At 38.3% G+C, this 24,990-nt stretch overlaps 1 protein-coding gene across 1 annotated transcript; it reads right to left on the reverse strand.

Moving 5' to 3' along the window:
• Positions 1-907: 907 nt before the first annotated feature.
• Positions 908-2,467, reverse strand: LOC126882602 (uncharacterized). Its single transcript, XM_050647574.1, has one exon. The coding sequence runs from the start codon at positions 2,465-2,467 to the stop codon at positions 908-910; it is 1,560 nt and encodes a 519-aa protein (XP_050503531.1).
• Between the last annotated feature and the right edge of the window lie 22,523 nt (positions 2,468-24,990).

A 24,990-nucleotide genomic window follows, 5' to 3' on the forward strand; every position in this document is an offset into this window, starting at 1 on the left:
TGTTCCGACATGACACGACTTGACATGTTTGCGAAATAGTAGGCTATTCACTATAAAATGCTTGGCTGGCAAAACTATTGGAAACCGAAAATATTCATCGTCGTTTCTATTACTGATGCGAGACTTCAATCGGATCAAACCATTCTTGTCTTTGAAGGCTCCCATTCCACACAATTTTTTATCGTTTTCTTCCGAAAACGTCTCTTTTTGTACTAGCTTGAGTACCAATGTTTCAGCTTTATCAAGCTCCTCAAGGGTTAACTCTCCCTTTTGTTTGTCGTCCTTATTTCTTGCATTATTGGTAAATCGACAAATCCATGCGCACATGCGCAATGTCTTCAGATACTGAGAAAAGTAATTAAGATACCAATCAGCTAAGGTCATACCATCTTTCTCACGGTTAACAAGGACCGTAACTAGCTTTTTCTTTTTCTCCTTGTTAATCTCTTCCTCATCACAGCTGTGATTGTCTCGGGGCCAAGATGATGGGTCTTCATAAAGCCATTGCGGACCCTCCCACCATTTGGACTCTAGCAACTGTTTAGGTTTATCAAAAGTTTGGTCTGTATCTTTATCCTCTTGTCGTAGACACAAGGTGTCATCTATCTTGTTCCATTCTATTCCCAAGACTTGGGTCGAGGCATCAATAGTGTCATCGGGGGGTTGGCCTGTATACTCCCACCCTCTGAGATCAAACTTGCCTTCAGCCATTATTATATTCGACTCTTCTACAAAAGTTCGCAGTTCCTGTTCACTAGCAACACTAGTGACGCAATTGTCAACGTAAAAACTATGCGATAATTTTAAAATAGTGTCTTCCGAAACATTTAGCAGTTTTGACGCAAATCTTGTTAACATCAAGGAAAAATGATGTTCTAGTGAAGCTCCCAATAAAAACGGACTACTGCTAGAATACCATACGACAGTGGTGGTGCACCTTTTCTTTTCCTGCATCATCTATCCAAAGAAATCGAAGAAAATCTCTGTCAGCTTTGTGTATCCCAATCTGTAAAAAGGCTTTGCGAATATCTGAGATTACACCGATTTCTTGTCGTCTGAATCTTAATAAAATAGCAGGAATCAATTCAATCAAGTTAATCCTCTTTTCAAGGCACTGGTTTAAAGAAGGTTTGTCTTTTTCTTTCGCTGAAGCGTCAAAAACTGGTCTGATTTTTGTGGACGCGCTATTAGGCTTAATTACCGGCCTGTGGGGTAAATAATGACCTTCTCGGTTCGGCTGCTCCTCGAGCACTTCCTCAATTATATTTTCATCCAGCCACTCTTTAAATATTTGGGCGTAGGCTTCAAGATATCCATCTTTATTTATCTTCTTCAACGTGGTATCCAGCCTTTTCTTAGCCATCTGGTAGTTACTTTGTAATGCCGGATGTTCTTCTAACCATGGCAGTCTGATTTCATATCGTCCTGTGGAATCTGTTGCAACACTCTCAAAGAAAAGTTGCTTTGCTGCTAACGCTGTTTCTTCCCTTGTCTTCCTTTCAGCCGGATCATTGATACCCAAAGCATCTAACTCCCACAGTTGACTAATCGACGCGTTGCTAATAAAAAGTGAAACCGTTGTCGCGGTGCGATTGTCCTGTTGATCTAAAGGTATTTTTCCCATCAAAGTCCAGCCCAATAAGTTTTCTACAGCTACCAGTCCACATCCTAAAATATGCCTTCTTCCGGTATAGAGCTTTCCTGCAATGTCTACACCTATTAAAATCTCTATAGGAGATGTATCACCGGAATCTGTTATCTCTATATTCAGCCTCTTCAGTTCTTCCATCCAGGGACCATTAAATACGGAAGAAATATCGCTACAAATTACGGGCTGATCTAATGCTTCAAATGTGCAACTGTAGTTATTATAACTCAAGTTAACGTTATAACAATCATGTTTTTGTGCTAGCTCGCTGCCTCCGAATAATCCATGTACAAGGTTAATCTGTCGTTTACATGGATAATCTAATAATCTAGCAGTGGACCTCAGAATATACGTCTTTTGAGATCCGGTATCTATTAAGGCGCGTACAACTCGCGTCTTGCCTAAGTGGTTCATTTTGACGCGCAAAGTTTGCAAAAAAACATTAGTAGTAGCACTATTGGCCAATGACTGATTTATTTTCGGTACAGCTTGGCCATCCTTCTCTATCTTATTTTCCTCTTCCTTTTTTACTTTGCCTATCGAAAGTTCTCTGCACATTAGGGGCACATGTGGTTTATGACAAAGTAAGCAACTTAATTGACCACGGCATCTTCGAGATTGGTGTCCAATTTTCAAACAGCGGAAGCAAGCACCTTTCTTTGTCAAAATATTCACTTTCTGGTCATAAGTCAACTTCTGAGCCTTGAAGCATTGGCTGCTTTCGTGTGCATTTTCGCAAAATACACATCTATGATTTGTACTATGGGAATTCATTAGACCCATCGCCGAAGGAAACTGGGGTTCTTCCTCTTCAGGCATCCTCTTTTTCGGACCATTACGTTTAGAACTCCCAGACTTAGTACCTGATACGCCAAAGCCTTCGATCGCTAAGGAAACATGCTCTTCATTGTCGACTTCATTTTTCAAAAATTACATCAAACTTTTGAGTCGATTTTCTATGGTGGAAATACCGGCACTATTAATAGACGTTTGTGACCCAACATCATCCGTAAATATTTGCCATATCCTTAATAAATCCGCGGGTAGACACGATTCGACCAAAGGAAATAACACAGCCGCGTATTTATCCGATTTAATACCTAGTGTCTCCAAAGCCCTTAAGTGAGTCTCTAACCTATCATATAATAAAGAAATGTCTAATTTATTGCCAGACGAAGTATTATTTATTACCAATTTCAGCAATTCCCGAACATATACCTCGATCTGCCAATCGTCGCGGCCAAAACGCGAAATTAGACAGTCTATAATCTTAGTGTAATTATCTCCAGTCGCGGGAAAACTATCAACTAGTTGCCTTGTCCTACTGCCCGGTACAGTAGCTTGAACTAAATACTCAACTTTATCGTTTAAGTCTATGTCTGAATCATGACGTATCTTTTGAAACTGTGACCAAAAGGGCAACCAGCTTTTAATACCCATCGTACTTCTTGAATTCTAGCATAGGTAATTTGAATTTATGCTTACCTTGTAGGCTCCCTGTGCTCTTACCAGTTATCCCAGAGACCACCTCATCGTCCACGGACGCAGCTATCCTTGGTTGAACCCGTTCCTCGAACTGTATATTCAGGTCCGCAAATTTTCTGATGTAGTGAGTCTTGAAATTCACTGTCTTCCATTTCCTTCAACAGGTCTTGTTCACTGGCATCCTCGTTTAACAGGAGATCATAAATTTCGTCGTCTATTCTCCTTAGATCTTCGATTTTCTGTCGTAATAGATCTAAGGATATTTTGATCTGTCGTACCTCACCTTCTTGGTCTTTTAATAGGTCTTCTATCTCTATTGCTGCTTTGCTGAAAGTGGTACGAAGCACTTTGCGATGTTTTTCCTTGTTATCCATTTTTCACTGCAAACTAAACACACACGTTTACCGAAAAACTAGAAGCGAAACGTGATAAAGTCTGACCAGCGATCCTCGATACACTTTTTCGGCACACCTCGTATGCACACACGATTAACTTTTAACTTTAACTTAAAGCCGTTCTGTCCACACGGTCGCCACAAAATGTGAGGGCCTCTAAAAATCTACCCGATCTTAAGACAAACCCCCGAGATTCGAAATGAAATAAAAGCCTTTGTACTTTTATCTTCTATAATTAGCTTTAAATTAAAATAGTTAACAGCCTGCAAAATTATTAAATGACGAAAAATTAACCGTATATCTCTAAAATGGATAGTTCTAACACACCGCGTATAATTAAAATGTTAGTAAATACCATAATCCGGAATGTCAAACGTGCATTTATTTCTTATCGAACTTGTTATTACCACTCGCGGTATCTTAAAAAGTTCCCTATTTACCGGCGGTGCAAAAAACCACGCACATGTCACCGATATCAGTGATATTCTCTGAATACTTCTCGAATACTCAAATCTTTTACGGCGCTCTGATTCTGAAAATCTCGTCACACATTTCAAGGGTAAACTCCTTTCATCACATAAGCGAAGGTTTGTGTATATTCAACAAAACAATGACGCAATCATTATCAAAACAGAACGTATTTGTCTGAGTAGAAGAATGTGTCCATTCAGCATTTTTGAAACTCCTAATATTATAACGATTTTTGAATACAGGGTGGTGCTTTAAACCGGAGAACAATTAATCAAATATTTAAATGGCTCGAACAGAAATGTCTAATTTATTGCCAGACGAAGTATTATTTATCACTAATTTAAGCAATTCCCGAACATATACCTCGATCTGCAAATCGTCGCGGCCAAAACGCGAAATAAGACAGTCTATAATCTTAGTGTAATTATCTCCAGTCGCGGGAAAACTATCTACCAGTTGCCTAGCCCTACAGCCCGGTACCGTAGCTTGAACCATGATACTATAAATAACAAGATAATATATTGCACATCCGGAGGTCGTGACGTAACTGGAGACCGGCAAGTTCGTAATGGTTCGTAATCATTCGTAAAATCCGATTACTTTGAATTGTTCGCGGTTGTATTTTATATTTTATCTTTGACAGTTATTTTGACTGGAATCTCGACACTAAATTCTTTTCAAATACATTGAAGTTTAATGTTATTTTGCTAATTGAATAATTTCATCACATAATGCATACAAATCCCATTTAACTTTAACAAGAATTCAAATTCAACTTCCGGTCTCCAGTTACGTAATCAATGCGCGAACTCGGACGTATTTGAGCTACGGGAACATACTATCTCTTTATTTATAGTATCATGGCTTGAACTAAATACTCAACTTTATCGCTTAAGTCTATGTCCGAATCATGATGTATCTTTTGGAACTGTGACCAAAAGGGCAACCAGTTTTTAATGTTCCCGTCGTACCTCTTGAATTCTAACATAGGTAATTTGAAATTACTCTTACCTTGTAAGCTCCCTGTGCTCTTACCAGTTGTCCCAGAGGCCACCTCATCCTCCACGGACCCAGATATCTTTGGTTGAACCCGTTCCTCGAACTGTATGCTCAGGTCCGCAAACTTTCTAATGTAGCTGTCACTGTCTTCCATTTTCTTCAACAGGTCTTGTTCACTGGCATCCTTGTTTAACAGGAGATCATAAATTTCGTCGTCTATTCTCCTTAGATCTTCCATTTTCTGTCGTAATAGATCTAAGGATATTTTGATCAGTCGTACCTCACCTTCTTGACCTTTTAATAGGTCTTCTATCTCTGTTGCTGCTTTGCTGAAAGTGGTACGAAGCACTTTGCGATGTTTTTCCTTGTTATCCATTTTTCACTGCAAACTAAACACACACGTTTACCGAAAAACTAGAAGCGAAACCTGATAAAGTCTGACCCTGACCAGCGATCCTCGATACACTTTTCCGCCAACCCTCGTATGCACACACGATTAACTTTCAACTTTAACTTAAAGCCGTTCTGTCCACACGGTCGCCACTTAATGTGGGGGCCCCTAAAAATCTACCCGATCTTAAGACAAACCCCCCGAGATTCGAAATTAAATAAAAACATTTGTACTTTTATCTTCTATAGTTAGCTTTAATTAAAAAGAGTTAACAGCTTGCAAAATATTATAGCGAAAAATAAACAGTATATCTCTAAAATGGATCTCTAACACACCGCGTATAATTAAAGTGTCTGTACCATAATCCGGAATTTCGACGTGCATTACAGTATCTTCAGAACTTACTTATTTATTATTACTATTTTACCGGCTCGGAAAATCCGATCACCCGTATCTTGTCTTGTCTGTTCACATACTCATACGACACTCTGATTCTGAAATTCTCGTTACACATTTCAAGGGTAAATTCTTCCCATCATATAAGCGATTCTGCTGATTCAACAAAACAATATGATATGTATTTGACGTAATTATTATCAAAACAAACCGAAGAATGTTGATGTGCCCATATTACGAAAGTATTCACTACCCAGCGCTTTTAACAATTCTCAATAACTAATGGTTTTGTATAAAGGGTGCACACAATATAACAAGTAAAAGAAAACTTCTGTTGGAGTGAAAGCAAAAAGAAAGATATACTCCAACAGAAGTAAGGAAAAAGGAAGTAACTGGTGGGACAAAAATATGAAAATAGATGGGATGTAAAGAAGAGAGTGAAGTGAAGTTATAAATAAATGTCAAACCAATAATAAAATACAAAACCTAATTTTCTAGGCTTATTACCTTGTGTATACAAGTAACTTACCATAGATACACTAGTTCGGGAACCAAATATTAATATACAAATATATAAAATAAATAAACTAAATCTGAAAAAATTAATAACATGTAAACCAAATGTCTGAAATATAAGCACAATAGTTACTCAAAACACAAACTTTAAATGTTCCCAAACCAATCCCTTCATCCAAAGACTTCAAGCTAAAGTCCGATGCTGCAATCCATGAAATTAGCACCAGAGGAGGTGCTGAACCATGTTCCTGTAGGTACAGGTAGAAAGATTACAAAAATGGGACTGGAATGTCCCATAGCTTGCTCCCAAATCGACATACTCCCAGAGTGACTTGACTGTGGCTGTAATGGTTTCCCTAGGTGGTCAAAGCGGCTACGGTTTCATGTTAGGGTTTCTTCCAAATGGCTAAAAAACATTCCCAGTTTTATTTCTCATTTTAAACATGAGCAAAAAGTAAAGGCAAGAAGAAATAATAGAGGAAACTTTTTAGAAGCAATAGTATAGAAAAACAGACCATTAAAAATAGAACAAAAACCAATCTCAGGTAACCTTGAACTATTTTGAGTGTGAAGACATGAACAAATGACTTTGAGTGTGAAATTTGAATATGATTTATCTGAGGGAATATCTGTAAAAATATATTGAATTTATAAAATATTGGATGTTCAATAAATTTAAAACCTACAGAGAAATGATAATTATTTCCAATATTAATTGAGAATTGCATGTTTGGTTATGTCTAACCAAAATCTATTAATATATAATTTTCCTTGAATGGATATTAAATAATCGAAATAATCTATATATTTCACTTAATGGGTTGACTCAGAAAATTTACCAATGAAACTACTATTTCAAATATTATACAAGCTAACATATAGTTATGAGACTAACAAAAAATTATTATATAAAAAATAAATCTCACCGAATGATTCCTATTCCGACTCCAAAAGGAGTTGTCACACACATGTCTCCCTAACTCCAGACAACCCTTGCTGGTAAATTTTTACTTTAAAACTGGATGTTATAAAATAAGTTGTATGGAACTCATCCGCCATTTTATGGTACCAGTACCAAGTACCAAACCAACCAACTTCACAGCCACAAGCCAAGTAAAGAATATTCCTCTCTCATTCAGCGAGGAAAACGTTAAACTCTCACGGAACACGAATTAAACGACAAGGAACGGTTCAACAACTATGTTCCGTACAGTGTGACGTCACATGAGAAGTCCTTTACAAAAAATTAAGAAATTAATTGGGAGGTCAAGAGAAAATAATTATAAAAATAATTAAAGAGATAAAAATGATTTTATAACGGGTGGACCGTTACAACAAAACAAGCAACACTTAATATGATATTTAAAATGGCTCGAACACCATCTTAACACTGAAAAAAGCCCCCGGCTTTATTTCTCAATAAAGCCCCCGGTTCAGATAATCTCCCTGCCGAACTTTTCAAAAACGGCGGCGACACCCTCTTGAAACACGTTCATAAACTGATAACTGCAATCTGGCAACAGAAAGAAACACCCACAGACTGGAAGTTGGGTGTATTATGTCCTCTACACAAATAGGGAGACATGATGGTGTGTGATAATTATAGAGGCATCACTCTACTCAATATGGCATATAAAGTGTTGTCCAACGTATCGTATAAAAGACTCCTTATGTACGCCGAACAAATAGTGGGAGGATATCAGTGCGGTTTCCGACCTAATAAATCAACAACGGACCAGATATTTACAGTGAGGCAGATCCTTGAAAAAATCCTAGAGTTCGGCGTCGACATCCACGATTCAATTAATAGAGGTAAACTTCTACTTGCTATGGTACAATTTCAAATACCGCTTTATCTTGTTATTTAACTGAACTTACACTAGCAGGAACCGAGAGCATGGTAAAAATCCAAAACGATTTCTCAAGACCCTTCCATTGCAAAAATGGACTAAGACGTGATGGTGATGGATTATCGTGTCTCTTGTTTAACCTGGCATTAGAAAAATAATTCGAGAGTCCCAGATTAATACGAATGGTACTATCTTTAACAAATCAGTACAAATTGTCAGATACGCAGATGACATAGACATCATAGGTAGGTCCACAGAATCTCTGACTGAAGAATTTCGGTCGTTAAAAGCATCTGCACAGAGAATGGGACTAAATATTAATGTTCAAAAGACCAAATATATGTGTTGCACTAGGTCAAGCAACCCGACGCTTACAAGAATAATAATTGACGACCAAGAACTGGAAGGTGTCGACACCTTCATACACTTAGGCTCGCTGCTAACTAAAGATACCAATGTCAGTGAAGAAATTAAAAGAAGAATAGTGCTCTCCAATAAGTGTTACTATGGCTTAAGAAGAGAGATGATCTCAAAAATACCTAGAAAAATTAAATTGACTGTCTACAAAACACTAATAAGACCAGTGCTAACATATGGTTCAGAAACTTGGTCACTTTACACATAATGACCAAGAACTGCTCAAACGTTTTGAGCGAAAAATCCCAAGACGAATATATGGATGCATAGAACAAGGTTTTTGGCACAAGCGTTTCAACTTTGAGTTGTATAAAATTTTTGGAAAACCTGACGTTGTAAAATTCATTAAGGTAGCATGCCTTAGATGGATAGGTCATGTAATCAGGCGAGAGGAAGATGCCATAGTTTTTGACCGAAGAGGGCCGATAGGACAGGACAACGAGCAAGAGGAAGACCGAGATTTTAGTACCACGACAACTTAGAAAATGATTTAAAATCTACCAGAGACAGGGGCGAATGGAGGATTGTTTTGAAGAAGACTTTGGCTCATAAAGAGCTGTAACGCCACTGATGATGATGATGATTTTGAATGATGTATTTTTCTAGTTATGTGTTGCTTGACCCTGAAGTTCATTTTTAACAGCTTATGATCTGAATCCAGTAGCGGATCCAGGGGTGGGGCACGGGTGCACTTGCCCCCCTCCCCCCCAGACGGATCAAAAATACACTAGATATAATAGATTTTATCGGGGTACATTCCAGACTCCTTGAGTTTGTACCCTATGTGCCCCCCTAATCGATTTTCTGGATCCGCCCCTGTCTGAATCATAGTATGCTCCAGGCATATAGTATGGTATACCTAGACATAAACCCAGACATCCAAAGTGAAAGTTATCCTCCAACACTGAATTGTTCTATATGGTCCACATAATGTTCAGAAAAAGTCACACCCTTTTGAGCGCCGGGTTGGGGGGGGGGGGGAGAAATCGGTAAATTCGTAGTTTTTTACGTTTTTCGTCAATATTTCTAAAACTATGCAGTTTAGCATGAACAACCTTCTGTACAAAAATATTCTACAATAAATTTGAAATAAAAAGGTTCTATGTATAATCCTTCTAAAATGAACGGTTCCAAAGTTACGGAGATAGTATCTTATAATTGGTCCAAAAAAAGGCCTAACCCAGACATCCAAAGTAAAAGTTTTCCTCCAACACAAAATTGTTCTATATGGTCCACATATTGTTCAGTAAAAAGTTACACCAATTTGACCGTCCGGTTTGGGGGGAGATGGGGGAGAAATCGGTAAATTAGTAGTAGTTTTACGTTTTTCGTCAATATTTCTAAAACTATGCTTTAGCGTAAATAACGTAAATAGCGTTTCTATACACAAATTTTCTACATAAAATTTAAAACAAAAAAGTCCAATACATAATTGTTATAAAATCAACGGTTCCAGAGTTACGGAGGGTGAAAAGTGGAGATTTTCGATACTTTTTATATTTTTTGGGCAATTTATAATATTATTAGGTACTGATGAAAGAAATTTTTTGTAAATAAAATTTGCTATGTCATTTCCTTGAAGAAACGTCAACCTCACCACCCAAAATTATCATCAATTGTCCAAATAATATAAAAAGTATCGAAAACCTCTACTTTTCACCCCCGTAACTCTGGAACCGTTGATTTTATAACAATTATGTATTGGACTTTTTTGTTTTAAATTTTATGTAGAACATTTTTGTATAGAACACTGTTTACGCTAAAGCATAGTTTTAGAACTATTGACGAAAAACGTAAAAAAACCGAATTTACCGACTTCTCCCCCATCTACCCCCCCCCCAAACAGGACGCTCAAAATGATGTAACTTTTTACTGAACAATATGTGGACCATATAGAACAATTTTGTGTTGGAGAAAAACTTTTACTTTGGATGTCTGGGTTAGGCGTTTTTTTGGACAAATTACACTATACTACCTCCGTAACTTTGGAACCGTTCATTTTAGAAGGATTATGCATACAACCTTTTTTATTTAAAATTTAATGTAGAATATTTTTGTATAGAAGGTTGTTCATGCTAAACCGCATAGTTTTAGAAATATTGACGAAAAACGTAAAAAACTACGAATTTACCGATTTCTCCCCCCTCTCCCCCCCCCCAAACCATACGCTCAAACTGGTGTGACTTTTTTCTGAACATTATGTGGACCATATTTAATGTTGGAGGATAACTTTCACTTTGGATGCACGAGAAGATCAGGAGGAACAGCCATCCTCGTCAAGAAGGGAATCAAACACACAAGTTTCGCGACTCCACCAGTGCCGGATTTAGGGTACTTGCGGCCCTAGGCCAAATTACCCCGAGCGGCCCCCGATAACTTCACGATTATGTAATTAAAGCACAAAGACTTAATAATAATAGTGATAATTAAAACTTTTATTTTAATTTTACTTTTTAAATTTCGTATTACAAAGTATGACAAAAATGAATAGAAATGCCATTTGAATACAGACATAAATAGGTTGAAATGTATTCACTAATTAAATAATCTTGTTTTGCAAATTTGGCTAAAACCCCAAAACAGCTCTAACAACAATTTCTATATTTATAGAAAATTTATAGAAAGAATTCTATATTTATAGAAGCCTTTGAGATGTTGGTTTTTCGAAGGATGCTGAAGATCTCTTGGACAGATCACGTGACCAACAACGAGGTGCTGAGAAGAATGGAGACTGAGAGAGAACTCCTAAATATTGTAAAAAACCGAAAAACGAGTTATCTAGACATAATTCACAGAGGAGAAAGATAAAACTTTATACGACTCATAATGGAAGGGAAAGTGGAAGGAAGAAAGAGGTTCAGGAAGAAGAAAATGCTCCTGGTTGAAGAACGTGAGAGACTGGACAGGTATGGACACACATTTGATACTAAGAACCTCTCAAGGTAGAGAGCAATTTGCTGTAGTTATAGCCAACCTTCAGTAATGGAGAAGGCACCTTAAGAAGAAGATAGAAAATATATATAATTCAAAATGTTAGCAAACAGCAGTTATTTGTAAAATTATTAATATTGCTAAAATTATTATATTATTAATTAGTATTTTAGTTAATTGTTAAAATTAAATACCATTTGTTTCATTCCGAGGGAAAAGTACAGATGACAACAAAAGACTAAAAAAGCCGAGGTGACAAGACATTATAAGTAATAGAACAAGCACAATAATATGAACTGTACTAGTAATAGGTTACGGTACTTAAAAATAAAAATATTAATGTCTGGTTGCACCAACAAATCTCAAGATCCAGCTTAACCCAGCTCAGCTTATAGATAGGGCCGATTTAAATGTTACATACGTTGCACCCTAATTTTGAATTCTTATCAATGCAATATACATGACAATCCATTGTAGCAAGCTAAAAATTGATCTAAGACTCAATGGTGCAACACATATGTTTCTTTAATGCACGCCATTAAGCTTAAGATCTGTTGGTGCAACCAGGTATAAGAATACAACAAATAAACCTAGATCGTTCAATTCATTATTCTCATACTGAAGAACGTCAATGTCATGTTCTTAAATTCTTAATTTGTATAAAGTTAAATTAGTGATTAACATTGACACTCACTCCACTCCATACTCATAATAAATATCATATCTAAACTCTAAACACTCACTTTTCTAGATTTTTTGGCTGCAAAATCTTTAATCAAATTTTTAAAGTCTAAGGCTTGAAAAAGCTCAGCATTTAAAACAAAACTAGCCAAACTAGACAATCTAGAATTTTCGTCAAAGCCGAGTTCCTCAAGTAGTTTTTGATTCTTTTCAACACACAATGATCTTTCTCCAGATGCATTGGATGTCATCTCGCATAGTAGAATGCGCAAAGCCGTGTCCATATTCGAAAATAATGTTGTTAACTGTTTTTCATGAATGAGTTTCAGATACTCCAAAAGTGTAGGTATTCCTCGGAGGCTTGGTAATCTTGTTGTCATGATTCTCTTTTTTTTTTCCCTGGAAGCCGTCTGTTGTGAACCGGTTGTACTGCAGCCACTTGGCTTATTGTACATCTTCCATTGTTTATGAAACCCATTCCAGAATTCTGGAACCCTGTACCAGCTTGTACAGGTCTAGTGGGTGGGTGCCATATAATTTTGGAGTCATTTCGATGTCTCCGAAAAGTGTTTGCCGCCTCCGATCCAATGCCTCACAGTCATGCAAAATATGGTTGACTGTTTCAGGTTCTCTGTTACAGAGTCTGCAGCTCAAGTCTCCATGAAACATCCCCATTGTATGCAGGTGACCCTTAACTGGCGCATGTCCAGTGAGGAAACCTGTTATGACTCTGAGCTGATTCCTGCTTGTTTTCAGCAGTAACTCAGCTCTACTAGCACATGTCCGTCCGATATACATCTTGCCATGTGTTTGACCGGGTACACTCTCCCAGTGTGAGTTGTGTTGGCTTCGGATCCAGGCTTTTTTTCGTTCGCGGACGGTGCTTTTTGGCACTCCCACGGCCGGCTCTGGACCCAGGTATTTTGTAGCTGATGCTCTCTTGGCAAGTGCATCAGCTCTTTCATTGCCGTATATGCCCCGATGACCTGGAACCCATACCAGTATAACACTGTTATGTTGTGCCAGTCTATCAAGTTCTTGTCGACATTCCCACACCAGCCTAGAGTTCACCTTAGGGCTTATAAGAGCCCCAATGGCTGCTTGGCTATCTGTGCATATGTTAACCCGCTGCAGTTCGAATGCCCTCAGGTTGTTTTCTCTTGCACACTGCAAGATTGCAAAAATCTCTGTCTGAAATACGGAGGTACATTCTCCCAGTGGAATAGAAATGTTGAAATTTCCACCACTATAGAATATTCCTGCGCCCGAACCGTCTGCAGTTTTAGACCCGTCCGTATACCAGGTGCAACCCTGCAGTCTGGGTCGAGAGTTTCCTCTGTCCCATTCGTCTCGTGGGCAAATGTCCACTTGAAAAGGTACTTCAGGCATATATCTTGATGTCATATGGTCAGAAATCATCATCCATTCGGCATCATTAATTTCATTCGTTATTTTACTATGTCCTGATTTAACTGGTACGTTGCTCAGGTTTTCTCGCAGTCTATAATAGCCCATTCTCGCCTCACCTCTTATTGTTATATGTAAAGGAGGGAGATCCAGTAGTGCCTCCATAGCTGCCGTAGGTGTGCCCCTCATAGCCCCCGTGATCCCGAGACAAGCAAGTCTTTGCACCTTGCTTAATTTGATGATGGCACTTTTTTGCTGCACTTTTGGCCACCATACCACTGATGCATATGTAATTGTGGGTTTTACCACCATGTTATAAGTCCAATATACCATGTCTGGTCTCAAACCCCACATTTTTCCATGAGTACGTCTGGCTACCATTAACGTAGATACCGCTCTCTTCGTTATTCTTTCTATCTGCTGATTCCAAGTAAGTCTTGAGTCTAATATTATCCCGAGATACTTTACTTCACTCACCAGATTTAAATGTATACCATTTAGACTTAGAGGACCCAATTCCTCTGAATTCCTTCTTTTAGTAAATTTCATGATTTTGGACTTTAGAGGACTGATGTTAAGCCCTACATTTGAAGTCCATTCTGTAACTACTGTCAGAGCCTGTTGCATTCGATCTCTGACTGTACCATTAAATTTTCCGTGGGCTAAGATGACTAGGTCATCCGCATAGCCCAGGACGTGATGCCTATCGTTGTCGAGTCTAGCTATCAGGCCATCCATGACCAGATTCCACAATAGAGGAGATAAGACTCCCCCCTGTGGGCAGCCTCTGGCTACCTGAGCTGACACTGTATCCCCTAGCAACGTAGCATATATCACACGGCTTCTCAGCATGCAGTCTATCCATCTACAGCTTGTTTCGTCTATTCCTTTTAGACGGATCGCCCTTGTGATCGCTTCGTAAGAGGTGTTGTCAAATGCTCCCTCAATATCGAGAAATGCACCCAACATCACCTCTTGGTTTTCTAGAACGTACTCCACTCTCTGTACAAGATGGTGCAGTGCCGTTTCTGTGGAGACTCCCGCTCGATATGCATATTGTCCCCGATGTATCGGACTTTCAACCAATACACCATCCCTGATATGCCTATCGAGCAGTTTTTCTAAGGTCTTCAGTACGAATGACATCAGACTTAATGGCCGCAGAGACTTGGCCCTTTCCTGTCCGATTTTGCCAGGTTTGGGTATAAAAGCCACCCTTATCAGCCTCCATGCTTTTGGTATGTACCCCAGCCCTAAACTAGCCTGCAGTATCTTACACAATTTTTTGAAAAGAAGGTCGTTTCCCTTCTGTAGAAGTATTGGATAAATCCCGTCCGGACCCGGTGATTTATATGGCTCGAATGAGTTTATTGCCCATTTGATTTTGTCCTGGTTTATAACTTCTTTTGCCACATGCCAGTTTTCCCTAGAACCATAATTCATGATATCCAGTCCGGTTTGCCATGTGTCTAGTGGTATCAGTTTTGTCTCAGACTCAGGAAAGTGCACCCTGAAAAGCTCTTTCAGGGTGTCTTCACCATTCTGAGTGTATTCACCTGACTCTTTTTGGAGCGAGGGAATACTTATCTGAGGGTCCTTTGAGAGAACTTTATGGAGCCTTGCCATTTCTGAAGTCCCTTCTATCTCTTCACAATGCCTTCTCCACGATTCTCTTTTTGCCCTTCTCAGTTCCTTATTGTAGTCAGTCAGAGCTTTGCGATAATCGCCCCACTCGCCTGACCTTTTGGCGAAATTAAATTTTCGTCTAACCTCTGTCCTTTGATTTGCAAGATTATGATTCCACCAGGGAACTTTCCTGTTGGAATTCCTGACTATCTCCGGACAGTTGTCTTCGAACGCTGTCTTGTCATGATTCTCTTTCTTCATTAAATATACCTTCAATAAAGCCTTATTTGAACTGTACACACTCTTCTCCAAAGTCGCCATCTATATGTCGATTCGAATGATTCGATACTTTTTAGTCAAAATAGAAACTTTTACCCTGATTTCTTCATTGGAAATTGACGATAATAGGTCTGGATCCCGCGTATGAAAAAAAAGTTGATTAATAGCAAGCTGAAATTTTGTTAATAGCTTAAGGGTGTCTAGTCGGATAAACTTTGATATATGGGAACTCTGGAACAGGGGCAGTTTTAATTGTGGAACAGGTTAAAAATTTGGACGGCACATTTATTTTGTCCGACAGAACAGACTTAAACTCTCCGAACAGAGATTAAACTCTCATGCAAAAATCAGACTGCTATTGATCACCTGTCATAATTCCTGTCATTTGACTTATTCTACATGTTCCACTCATTAAAACGCCCATTTGGTGATAAATAGCAGTCTGATTTTTGCATGAGAGTTTAATCTCTGTTCGGAGAGTTTAAGTCTGTTCTGTCGGACAAAATACATGTGCCGTTTTCGTGGTCTGACCGTTCCAAATTTTTAACCTGATCCACAATTGAAACTTCCCCAGTTCCAGTGTTCCCATATATCAAAGTTTGTCCGACTAGACACCCTTAAGCTATTAACAAATTTTCAGCTTGCTATTAATCAACTTTTTTTTCATACGCGGGATCCAGACCTATAAGTTGTTTAAAAATCCAAATTTTTCATTAAGACTGAAATAAACTTCAGACCTTTCATTCAATGCTGAATAAAGCGTGTCAATTACAACATTGAATGTATTAATCTTTAAGTCTTCTTTGCCATTAAAGTGGGGTTCAGTGGATTCATCTTCTTTGTCTTAGCCAAGGAGAGCTTTTCTTTTCGGGCGTATTTTTATTTCAAGAATATAGGTTTCATTTTTAGACAACTCTTTTCCTATTTTTTCAAAGGAATCAAAGTTGCCTCTCAGACTCAATGCGTACTCCTTTAGAGATTTGTTTGTTGCAGGTCACATTCAAGTCTGTAGCAGTTTTTGCAATATTTTGCTACTCTTGTCAAAACATTGTAAAATATCGTACGACGTGTTTAGTAGAATAGCCATTCTCTTATTTGAAAAGTTGTTTACTGATTTCAATTCAATTAGTAAAAATTTTTTTACCAAAAAAGTTTTTTTTTACAAAACGCTGCGGCCCCCTTTTGCTTGCGGCCCTAGGCCGCGGCCTAGTCGGCCTAGTGGTAAATCCGGCACTGGACTCCACCACTAGTAAACATGGAGGCAACAACAATAGAAGTGAAAATGAGGCAAGGCGCAGTCAGAATAACATCAGCCTACGTAAGACCGCAAGACCCATTAATGGATGAAGACCTCGACGTGTTCCTAAACATCGCCGAATCAACACTAATAATAGGAGACCTAAATGCGAGATCCCCAACTGGAATGATAGAGCTACGAACCGAAACGGAAGATTATTAAACAGCTACATAGAAAATAACGAAGATACAATGGCAATGGGCCCAGAAGATCCAACACACTTCCCAGGAAATGGACTACCCACACACATAGACATCGTTGTTGCAAAGAACCTAGGGCTTCAAGCAGAACTAACCACACTAGACGAAGGGAACACAGACCACAACCTTATTCTACTAGAACTAGGAACATGGGAAGAAACAAATCAACCGAAGAGAACTAAAAAGAAAATAAAGTGGACAAATTATTAAAGATTAGTTAGTGAAGGAATAAACATAGTGCCAACTATAAACGATCCAGAACAAATAGAAGAAAAAGTCTTAGAGCTAGAAAACATCATACAAGATGCGATTAGAAACAGCACAACGGTAGAAGAAGTTGAGATCCATACGGGAAGGTTCAAAGACATACCACAAGAAGTAAAAGATCTTATAAGGGAAAAGAACAGAGCGAAGCAAATAGCCAGAAGAACGAGAAACAGAGTAGATAAAACCTGGGCAAATACACTAAACAGAGAGGTGAAGACGGCTATTTGACTACACCGCAGCGAAAAATGGGACAACTTCGTACAAGAGATGGAAGAATCAGACCCAAACATGAAAAACGTCTGGAAGCTCCAGAAAATGCTAAGAAGCGACAGAAAATCCATCCCCCCATTACATGGAGCAAACGGCCTGGTATACTCCATAGAAGAAAAAGCTGAGGCGATGAGGTCCACACTCGAAAGTGAATGCAGGCTAAACTTCCATGAAGACGAGGACGACGACTTCTTAGAAGAAGTCGAAGAGCAAGAAGAAAGACCAGAGGATCCAGAAGACATCATCCCCCAACATCACCGGAAGAAATAAACGAACATATAAGAAACAGTTCACCGAGAAAAACGCCTGGTCTAGACGAAATATCAAATAGAGCCCTAAAATACCTTCCCAGAAGAGCCATAGTGTATTTTACAAACATAGTGAATGCGATATTAAGATACAAAAGATTCCCAAACAGATGGAAAGTGGCCCATGTCGTCATGATCCCAAAACCTGGCAGAAACCACACGTTCCCGCAGAACTACAGGCCAATCAGCTTACTCCCAGCGATCAGCAAAATAGTGAAAAGAATCATCCTCAGAAGACTGCAAGCGGAAACAAACAGACTAGAGATAATCCAAGAAGCTCAATTTGGATTCAGAGCAGAGCACTCCAGTGAGCTACAAGTAGACTTAGACTAACAGTACATAGCAGCTGGTTTCAACGATAAGCAATACACTGGAGCAGCATTCCTGGACGTAAGCAAAGCTTTCGACAGAGTATGGCATAACGGACTCATATATAAAATGCGAGGCTATGGGTACAGCGGGGCGATGACGAGGCTGATCTCTTCGTACTTGGGCGACCGGAGCTTCAGGGTTCGGATAGGACAAGTCCTGTCCGAGCTCGGGAGCCCGGAAGCTAGGGTACCGCAGGGAGCAGTCCTGTCACCCCTCCTGTACACAATATATACCGCAGACGTACCTAGAACTCCGGGTACCATTATGAGCCTATACGCAGACGACACAGCGATAGCGGCCAAACATAGAAATGTAGACATAGCAGTGACCAACCTGCAAACAGCGTTAGAAGACATAGAAGAATGGAGCATAAAGTGGAAGATAGCCATCAACTCGGAGAAAACGCAAGCGGTACTATATAAGAAAGGAAGACAACAGCCAGAAGAACAATTGACGGTGTAGAACACCCCCATCGAGTGGAAAGACGATGCCAAATATCTAGGAGTCATCATGGACAAAGGATTAACCTTCAAGAAACACGTAGAAGCCACAGTCCAAAAAACCAACATGGCAAGAGCAACATTAAGAGGATTAACAGGAAAGAGAAGTAAGCTAAGACTGAAGACTAAAATAAGGCTCATAAATAGCATATTACTTCCGATATTAACCCTTAAACGCCCAAGGGTGGGTAAAAAATGTCCACCGAATGCGTATTCCCTTGTAATATATTTATTACGTGTTTAAAATTTTTTTAAAAATTATTTATTGTTAAAAAGACAGCCCTTTATCGAATGTTTATTTGGTTCTACCGATATTTTTGAAAATAAAAGTAGCATCTTGAGTTAAATATGGGTGGGCATAAAAAGTACACCATTGGTAAAACTTATTACTAAAGGTTTCTATATAATTTCTCGTTGGTAGGAAAATAATCCATCTAACTATCGACGTATAATTACATAATTTACATAATTACCCGCCAATGAGGAGGTTGAAAGGAATAATGTGGAGAAAATCGACAAATCTGAATTACTGGCTTTTACTGCTATGTTAATTTTGATGTACATTGTAATTTTGTTGTAAGGTTTGTAAATTGTTTATATTAATATTTTCTAAGATGCTGTGTTTATTAAGCATAAGATTCTTAAGTTTAATCCATTTCCAACAACTCTCAATAAATATATTAGCTATTTTGGAGGTGGACATTTTTTACCCACCCTTGGGCATACATGGAACCTAAAAAAGGTTGGGCGTTTAAGGGTTAAGGTACGCATCTCTCGCATGGGGACACGTGTGTAACACAACAAAAAAGAAGATACAGGCGGTCTACAACAACAGCCTAAGAGAAGCAGCCAAAGTCCCAAAATACGTTGCCGAGCGATTCCTCTTCAGAGAACTACAGCAAGTAAGAGTCACGGAGATGATGACAGACAAGGCCAGGGTAAAATTTGCAGATCTGGAACACCATCCAAGCCCAATACTGCGAGAGATGCTAAGGTACGACGCCTTCCACCGGTGGAAGCACAAACGTCCAAAGCAACAAATATTGTAAAGTGGGGTAAATAAATAAAATAAAGTAAACAGTGAACGGTTCGTAGCTCGAAAACAAGTGCCGAAGAAAACGTAACACACGTAGGTCCAATACCACGATCACCTTTAAGGTAAGTCAGAAATAGAAAAATACAGAAGGGCGTAAGCCCCCAAAAAAATATATAAAATACAAAAAAAGGCGTAAGCCCCCAAAAAAATATAAAAAACCAAAAAAACACCCAAAACAACTCGAGCAACAAGTCATTGGACAAAGCTCAATGGGGCTCGGTACAATGACTTGGGGCCCAAGCAAGCAATTTTAGTTCCGAGGATAAGTAATTAAGAAGATAAAGGCATAGAGCGCTTCACGCTGGCCTAGTTTTTTGAATTCGATTAGGGTACCACATGGAATCTTATTACCCAGGATTCCATTGTGAAGAGCGTTTGGCTACGATAGTTGTGACCCCATCGCGCATCAGCGTGCTATGGGGGGGGGGGAGGGATGGCCTGGGGCATTGGAGCGAGGTGGGGTGATCCCTGTTTGTACTCGGGTCAAAATACCTCGCCCCAATGAATTGTTACACCCGAATGTACTTTTTCGATAGGGTGGACATCTCCCACAGGTCGGGTTGAATCAAATTGCTTGCTTGCTTGCTCACTTTGGATGTCTGGGTTATGCCATTATTAGGATCAATTTTATCATAACAACCCTATATTTATCATACCCCCTATATTTATCAATCAACGCTAATAGGTTTTACGTTTAGTACTGAGGTTAGCCATCTTTTCTTAGGAGTATGTAGTCAATTTGACTAGTCCACTTTGATAGCCGTCTTCGGTGGTGTTTATAAAGTGTATTTATTATCACTACATTGATTTCACTGGCAAAATGTCGAAAACGTTTTCCGCTGTTATTTCTAATGTCCAACCCAAAAATGACCCCATAATATCTGTCAAATGAGGTTAATTTTGACTTTTTCCCACCTTGGCGTTAAAGTCTTCAATAGTAGGTATACTGGGCCTCGATTTTTGACCCTTCGCTTCGTTATCGAACGTATTCGCTTCATATCTGTTTAGTATACGTAGCGCATACGTTCGATAACGAATCTAAGGGTCAAAAATCGAGGCCCTGGCTCTTTTTGTGGGATTTGTTATATAAGAATACTATATTATAAAAAACCACATTTGTTATTGTAAACTATTTTATTTGGTAAATAATAATCAAAAAGGTGAAGGCACGTATACAATATTCATTTTCATATTAACAACTTTTATTAAATACGATTTTATTGACAAACAAGGCAAAAGTAAATGTTTGAACGACTTCTTAAAATAATCTCAAATATTATTCGTAACGTGTTGCCTGTTGCAAAATTTGTAATAAAACACATTTATATAAAGTTTCTAAGACTAGTTCAGGTGTTCCTTAAAAATTTAAAAATATTAGAACCCGAAAATATTATCCAAGTGTCAAGTCATATTCAACAAGAATCTAAAGCAAATGATCAAAAAGGCATGACAATAGTTTGAGTTCATTCCTGTTGGTTCAATGAATTAGGCGAGGAAACGAAGCATTACACATTACAGGAATTTTGTAGAGTAAAATGAATCGTCATGCAACTTTTTGCATTCGATTCAGGAGAGTGTCAGGAAAGTTTGTGAACTAAATTGATCTCCGGTAGATAAAAATTTCCATAAGAAATATGCCTTCAAACTGCATCTCGAAGAGATAGATGGATAATGAGAAATTTATAACTCAGGGAATACTGACGGAAATGAGTTCAATTTTTATACTCGAGGGTTTTGGAGGTCGTTGAACACGAATTTCATCTCGGCGATGAACTCCAAAGTACCTAGTACCCAGGGCGCAATTCGTTGCCTGGAGTTTTATGTTATAATCAAAATCTGCCAATAACTCCTGGCATTGTCTTCCAAGGTATCTGGTGTCCAGGGTGGAACCCGTCGCCTGGAGTTTTATGTTATAATCATTCAAAATTAGTCAATAACCATTACTCGGGGGTTTTGGAGGTCGCTGAATATGAATTTTTCATTAGTAAACCATGTACATCAGAGACCATCGCCGTCATGAAATTTGTGCTGAGCGACCACCAAACGCACCGAGTAATGGTTATTGGCAGATTTTGAATGATTATAACATAAAACTCCAGGCGACGACTTCCACCCTGGGCAACAGGTACCTCGGAGACCATCGCCGTCAATAAATTCGTGCTCAGCGACCCCTAAAACCCACGGGTAATGGTTACTGACTGATTTTAAATGATTATAACAGAAAACTCCAAGCGACGACTTCCACTATGGGCTCCAGGTACCTCGGAGACCGTCGCCGTCATGGAATTCGTGCTCAGCCATTACCAAAACCCCCCGAGTAATGGTTATTGACTGATTTTGAATTATTGTAACATAAAACTCCAGGCGACGAGTTCCACCATGGGCACCAGGTAACACGGAGACCATAGCCGTCATGAAATTCGTGCTCAGCGACCACCAAAACCGTTGAGTAATGGTTTTTGGCCGATTTTGATTATAATATAAAACTCCAGGCGACGAATTCCACTCTGGGCACCAGGTACCTTGGAGTCCATCGCCAAGATGAAATTCGTGTTCACCGACCTCCAAAACCTCCGAGTATAAAAATTGAACTTATTTCCGTCAGTATTTCCCGAGTTATAAATTTTTCATTTTCCATCTCTTCGAGATGCACTTTTAATGCATTTTTTTTATGGAAATTTTCACCTGCCGGAGATCGATTTAGTTCACAAACTTTCCTGACACTCTCCTGAATCGAATGCAAAAAGTTGCATGACGATTCATCTTACTGCACAAAAGTCCTAGGTTTTAAGATTTTTAGTGCTTCGTTGCTTGGCCTTAATATAAACAAAAAGATATAAAAAAGATAAACAAAAACTAGATAAGTACATAAAAGACATAAATAATAACTTCTATGCATTAAGGTGATACAGTAGCGATCAACAGATAGCAAAAACGCGTTCCAAGAGTCCAAGATTGCGGCTGTAATTTTGAATATTTTTTCGAGATATTTGGCACACGTATTCGTAATATAATAAAGAATGGCGGTACAGAGCCCAATTTGAAAAATATATTAATATGTGGAAATTACTCTGTAATTAAATACAATATTAAAAAAACGAGCCTGTACCGCCATTAAGAAGAACAAAAAAATTCACTTTCTTCAAATAAACTTTTTTATCCGATGCCTAGATTTTGTGTCATTTTGGAACTACTAAAATTTTTTATTTCATTAGTAGTTCCAAAATGACACAAAATCTAGGCATCGGATAAAAAAGTTTATTTGAAGAAAGTGTATTTTTTTGTTCTTCTTAATGGCGGTACAGGCTCGTTTTTTTAATATTGTACTTAATTACAGAGTAATTTCCACATATTAATATATTTTTCAAATTGGGCTCTGTACCGCCATTCTTTATTATATTAAGAATACGTGTGCCAAATATCTCGAAAAAATATTCAAAATTACAGCCGCAATCTTGGAACGTGTTTTCGCTACCTGTTGATCGCTACTGTTTCCTCTTAAGTTCCCTTAATTTTCCTAACAAGCGGGGTTAAGTATTGGGTAAATTTTGGACCTTCTTAATGGGATTAAACAGAGCCGTTTAATCTTAGCTTTGTTCTAACTCGATACAAAACCGTTCTTGAACTGTTACGAGTATGCGCAGTAACGAAAAATAGGTTACTGCGCAAAATTAATCGTTATTGCGCATGCGCGTACCGATTCACGAACGGTTTTGTATCGAGTTGGAACAAACCTTTTTGAAATCAAAGGTCGATAATGCCTACGTACTTGAGTCTTCGAGCTTGCCTAGTCTAACATTATGCGATGAGATGTAATTACTCTGAAGTTAGTTTCTAAACGAGATCTTTTGTCAATTTTTTCATAGAACAGGTCTACATATATGTACGTACATAAAGAGAATGACGAGTAGAAGAAAATATTAAAATATTAAAAATTGACAAGATTAATCATAGGTTGATTAATCGTGTCAATTAAAAAAAAATATTGTAGGTTTTTATACCGAGACATTTGAATAAGGAGGATCGCTCAAAGTTTCTATATACTTTCATATAACTCCTACAGGAAATAGATATTGGCCAGGGCAACACAAAAATACTCTTAGAAGCATTTAGAAGACAGACACAGTTAGCAGTCTGGGTCTATTCAAGTAAAGTACTGCATGAACTCGTATAATATATCCACCAATATGTATGTAACACTAACCTATCTGGAGGTCTAGGTAACTTCCTTTGCCGATTAGGGCGCTACTATCTCAAAAAAACATTAGTTCCGAAATGGTTCCGAAAAGTCTATTCTTTTTTTATAGTCTAGTCGCAACATAGGGGGTCCCGTGCGTGGGAAATTCTAGCTCACCGTGATTTGATGGTGGTATTATAGGTTTTTCGGGTCGCTGAATCAAATGGAAGTGGTCTGGAAGCCCAAATATGGTGCGTTTAATTGTTATTAACAAATTATGATAAAATTAGGTATTTTCAGGAATTATTAGAAGCCCTGTAAATAAACTGATAGTGTTAAGGTCTTCTCTGGTGTATTTTTTGTCGCCGAATCGAATGCGACTAGTCGCGATTATTCAAAATATGTTCTTATTTTGTTAATAACAAAATAATTATTTATTCGCCGAAAAGCTCGAAATAATGCGCTATATACAGCAAGTCTGTAGTCTTTTTCATAGTATTTTTATACGCTAAATCGATTGCCACTAGTCGATAGTTTAAATCACGTTCCGACTTTGTTATTAATAAATTATTGCAAAAATAACGGTTTATAGTACGTTTACTCACGGTTTTTGCTCTAAATAAAAAAAACACTTCGATTGACATGAAATTAGGCATACATGTAGGTAACATGTCAAACAGAACAAGTGATATTGTGCCGATGTGTGCTTTTACCCTGGGGGTGACTTTCACCTCTTTTCGGGGGTGAAAAAGGAAACCTTTGTGTAAAGTGGTTTTTTAAAATTTAGAGCAAAAACCGGAAGTAAACGTACTCTAAACCGTTATTTTTGCAATAAGTTATTAATAACAAAGTCGGAACATGGTTTAAGCTATCACGACTAGTGACAATCGATTTAGCGTATAAAAATACTATGAAAAAGACTACAGACTTACTGTATATAGTGCATTATTTCGAGCTTTTCGGCGAATAAACAATTATTTTGTTATTAACAAAATAAGAACATATTTTGAG

The sequence above is a fragment of the Diabrotica virgifera genome, chromosome 3 (genome assembly GCF_917563875.1).
Source record: "Diabrotica virgifera virgifera chromosome 3, PGI_DIABVI_V3a".
Classification (NCBI taxonomy): domain Eukaryota; kingdom Metazoa; phylum Arthropoda; class Insecta; order Coleoptera; family Chrysomelidae; genus Diabrotica; species Diabrotica virgifera.

Coding starts and splice junctions, on each gene's coding strand:
- LOC126882602 (XM_050647574.1), bottom strand. CDS start 2,467: ATGCCTGAAGAGGAAGAACCCCAGTTTCCTTCGGCGATGGGTCTAATG.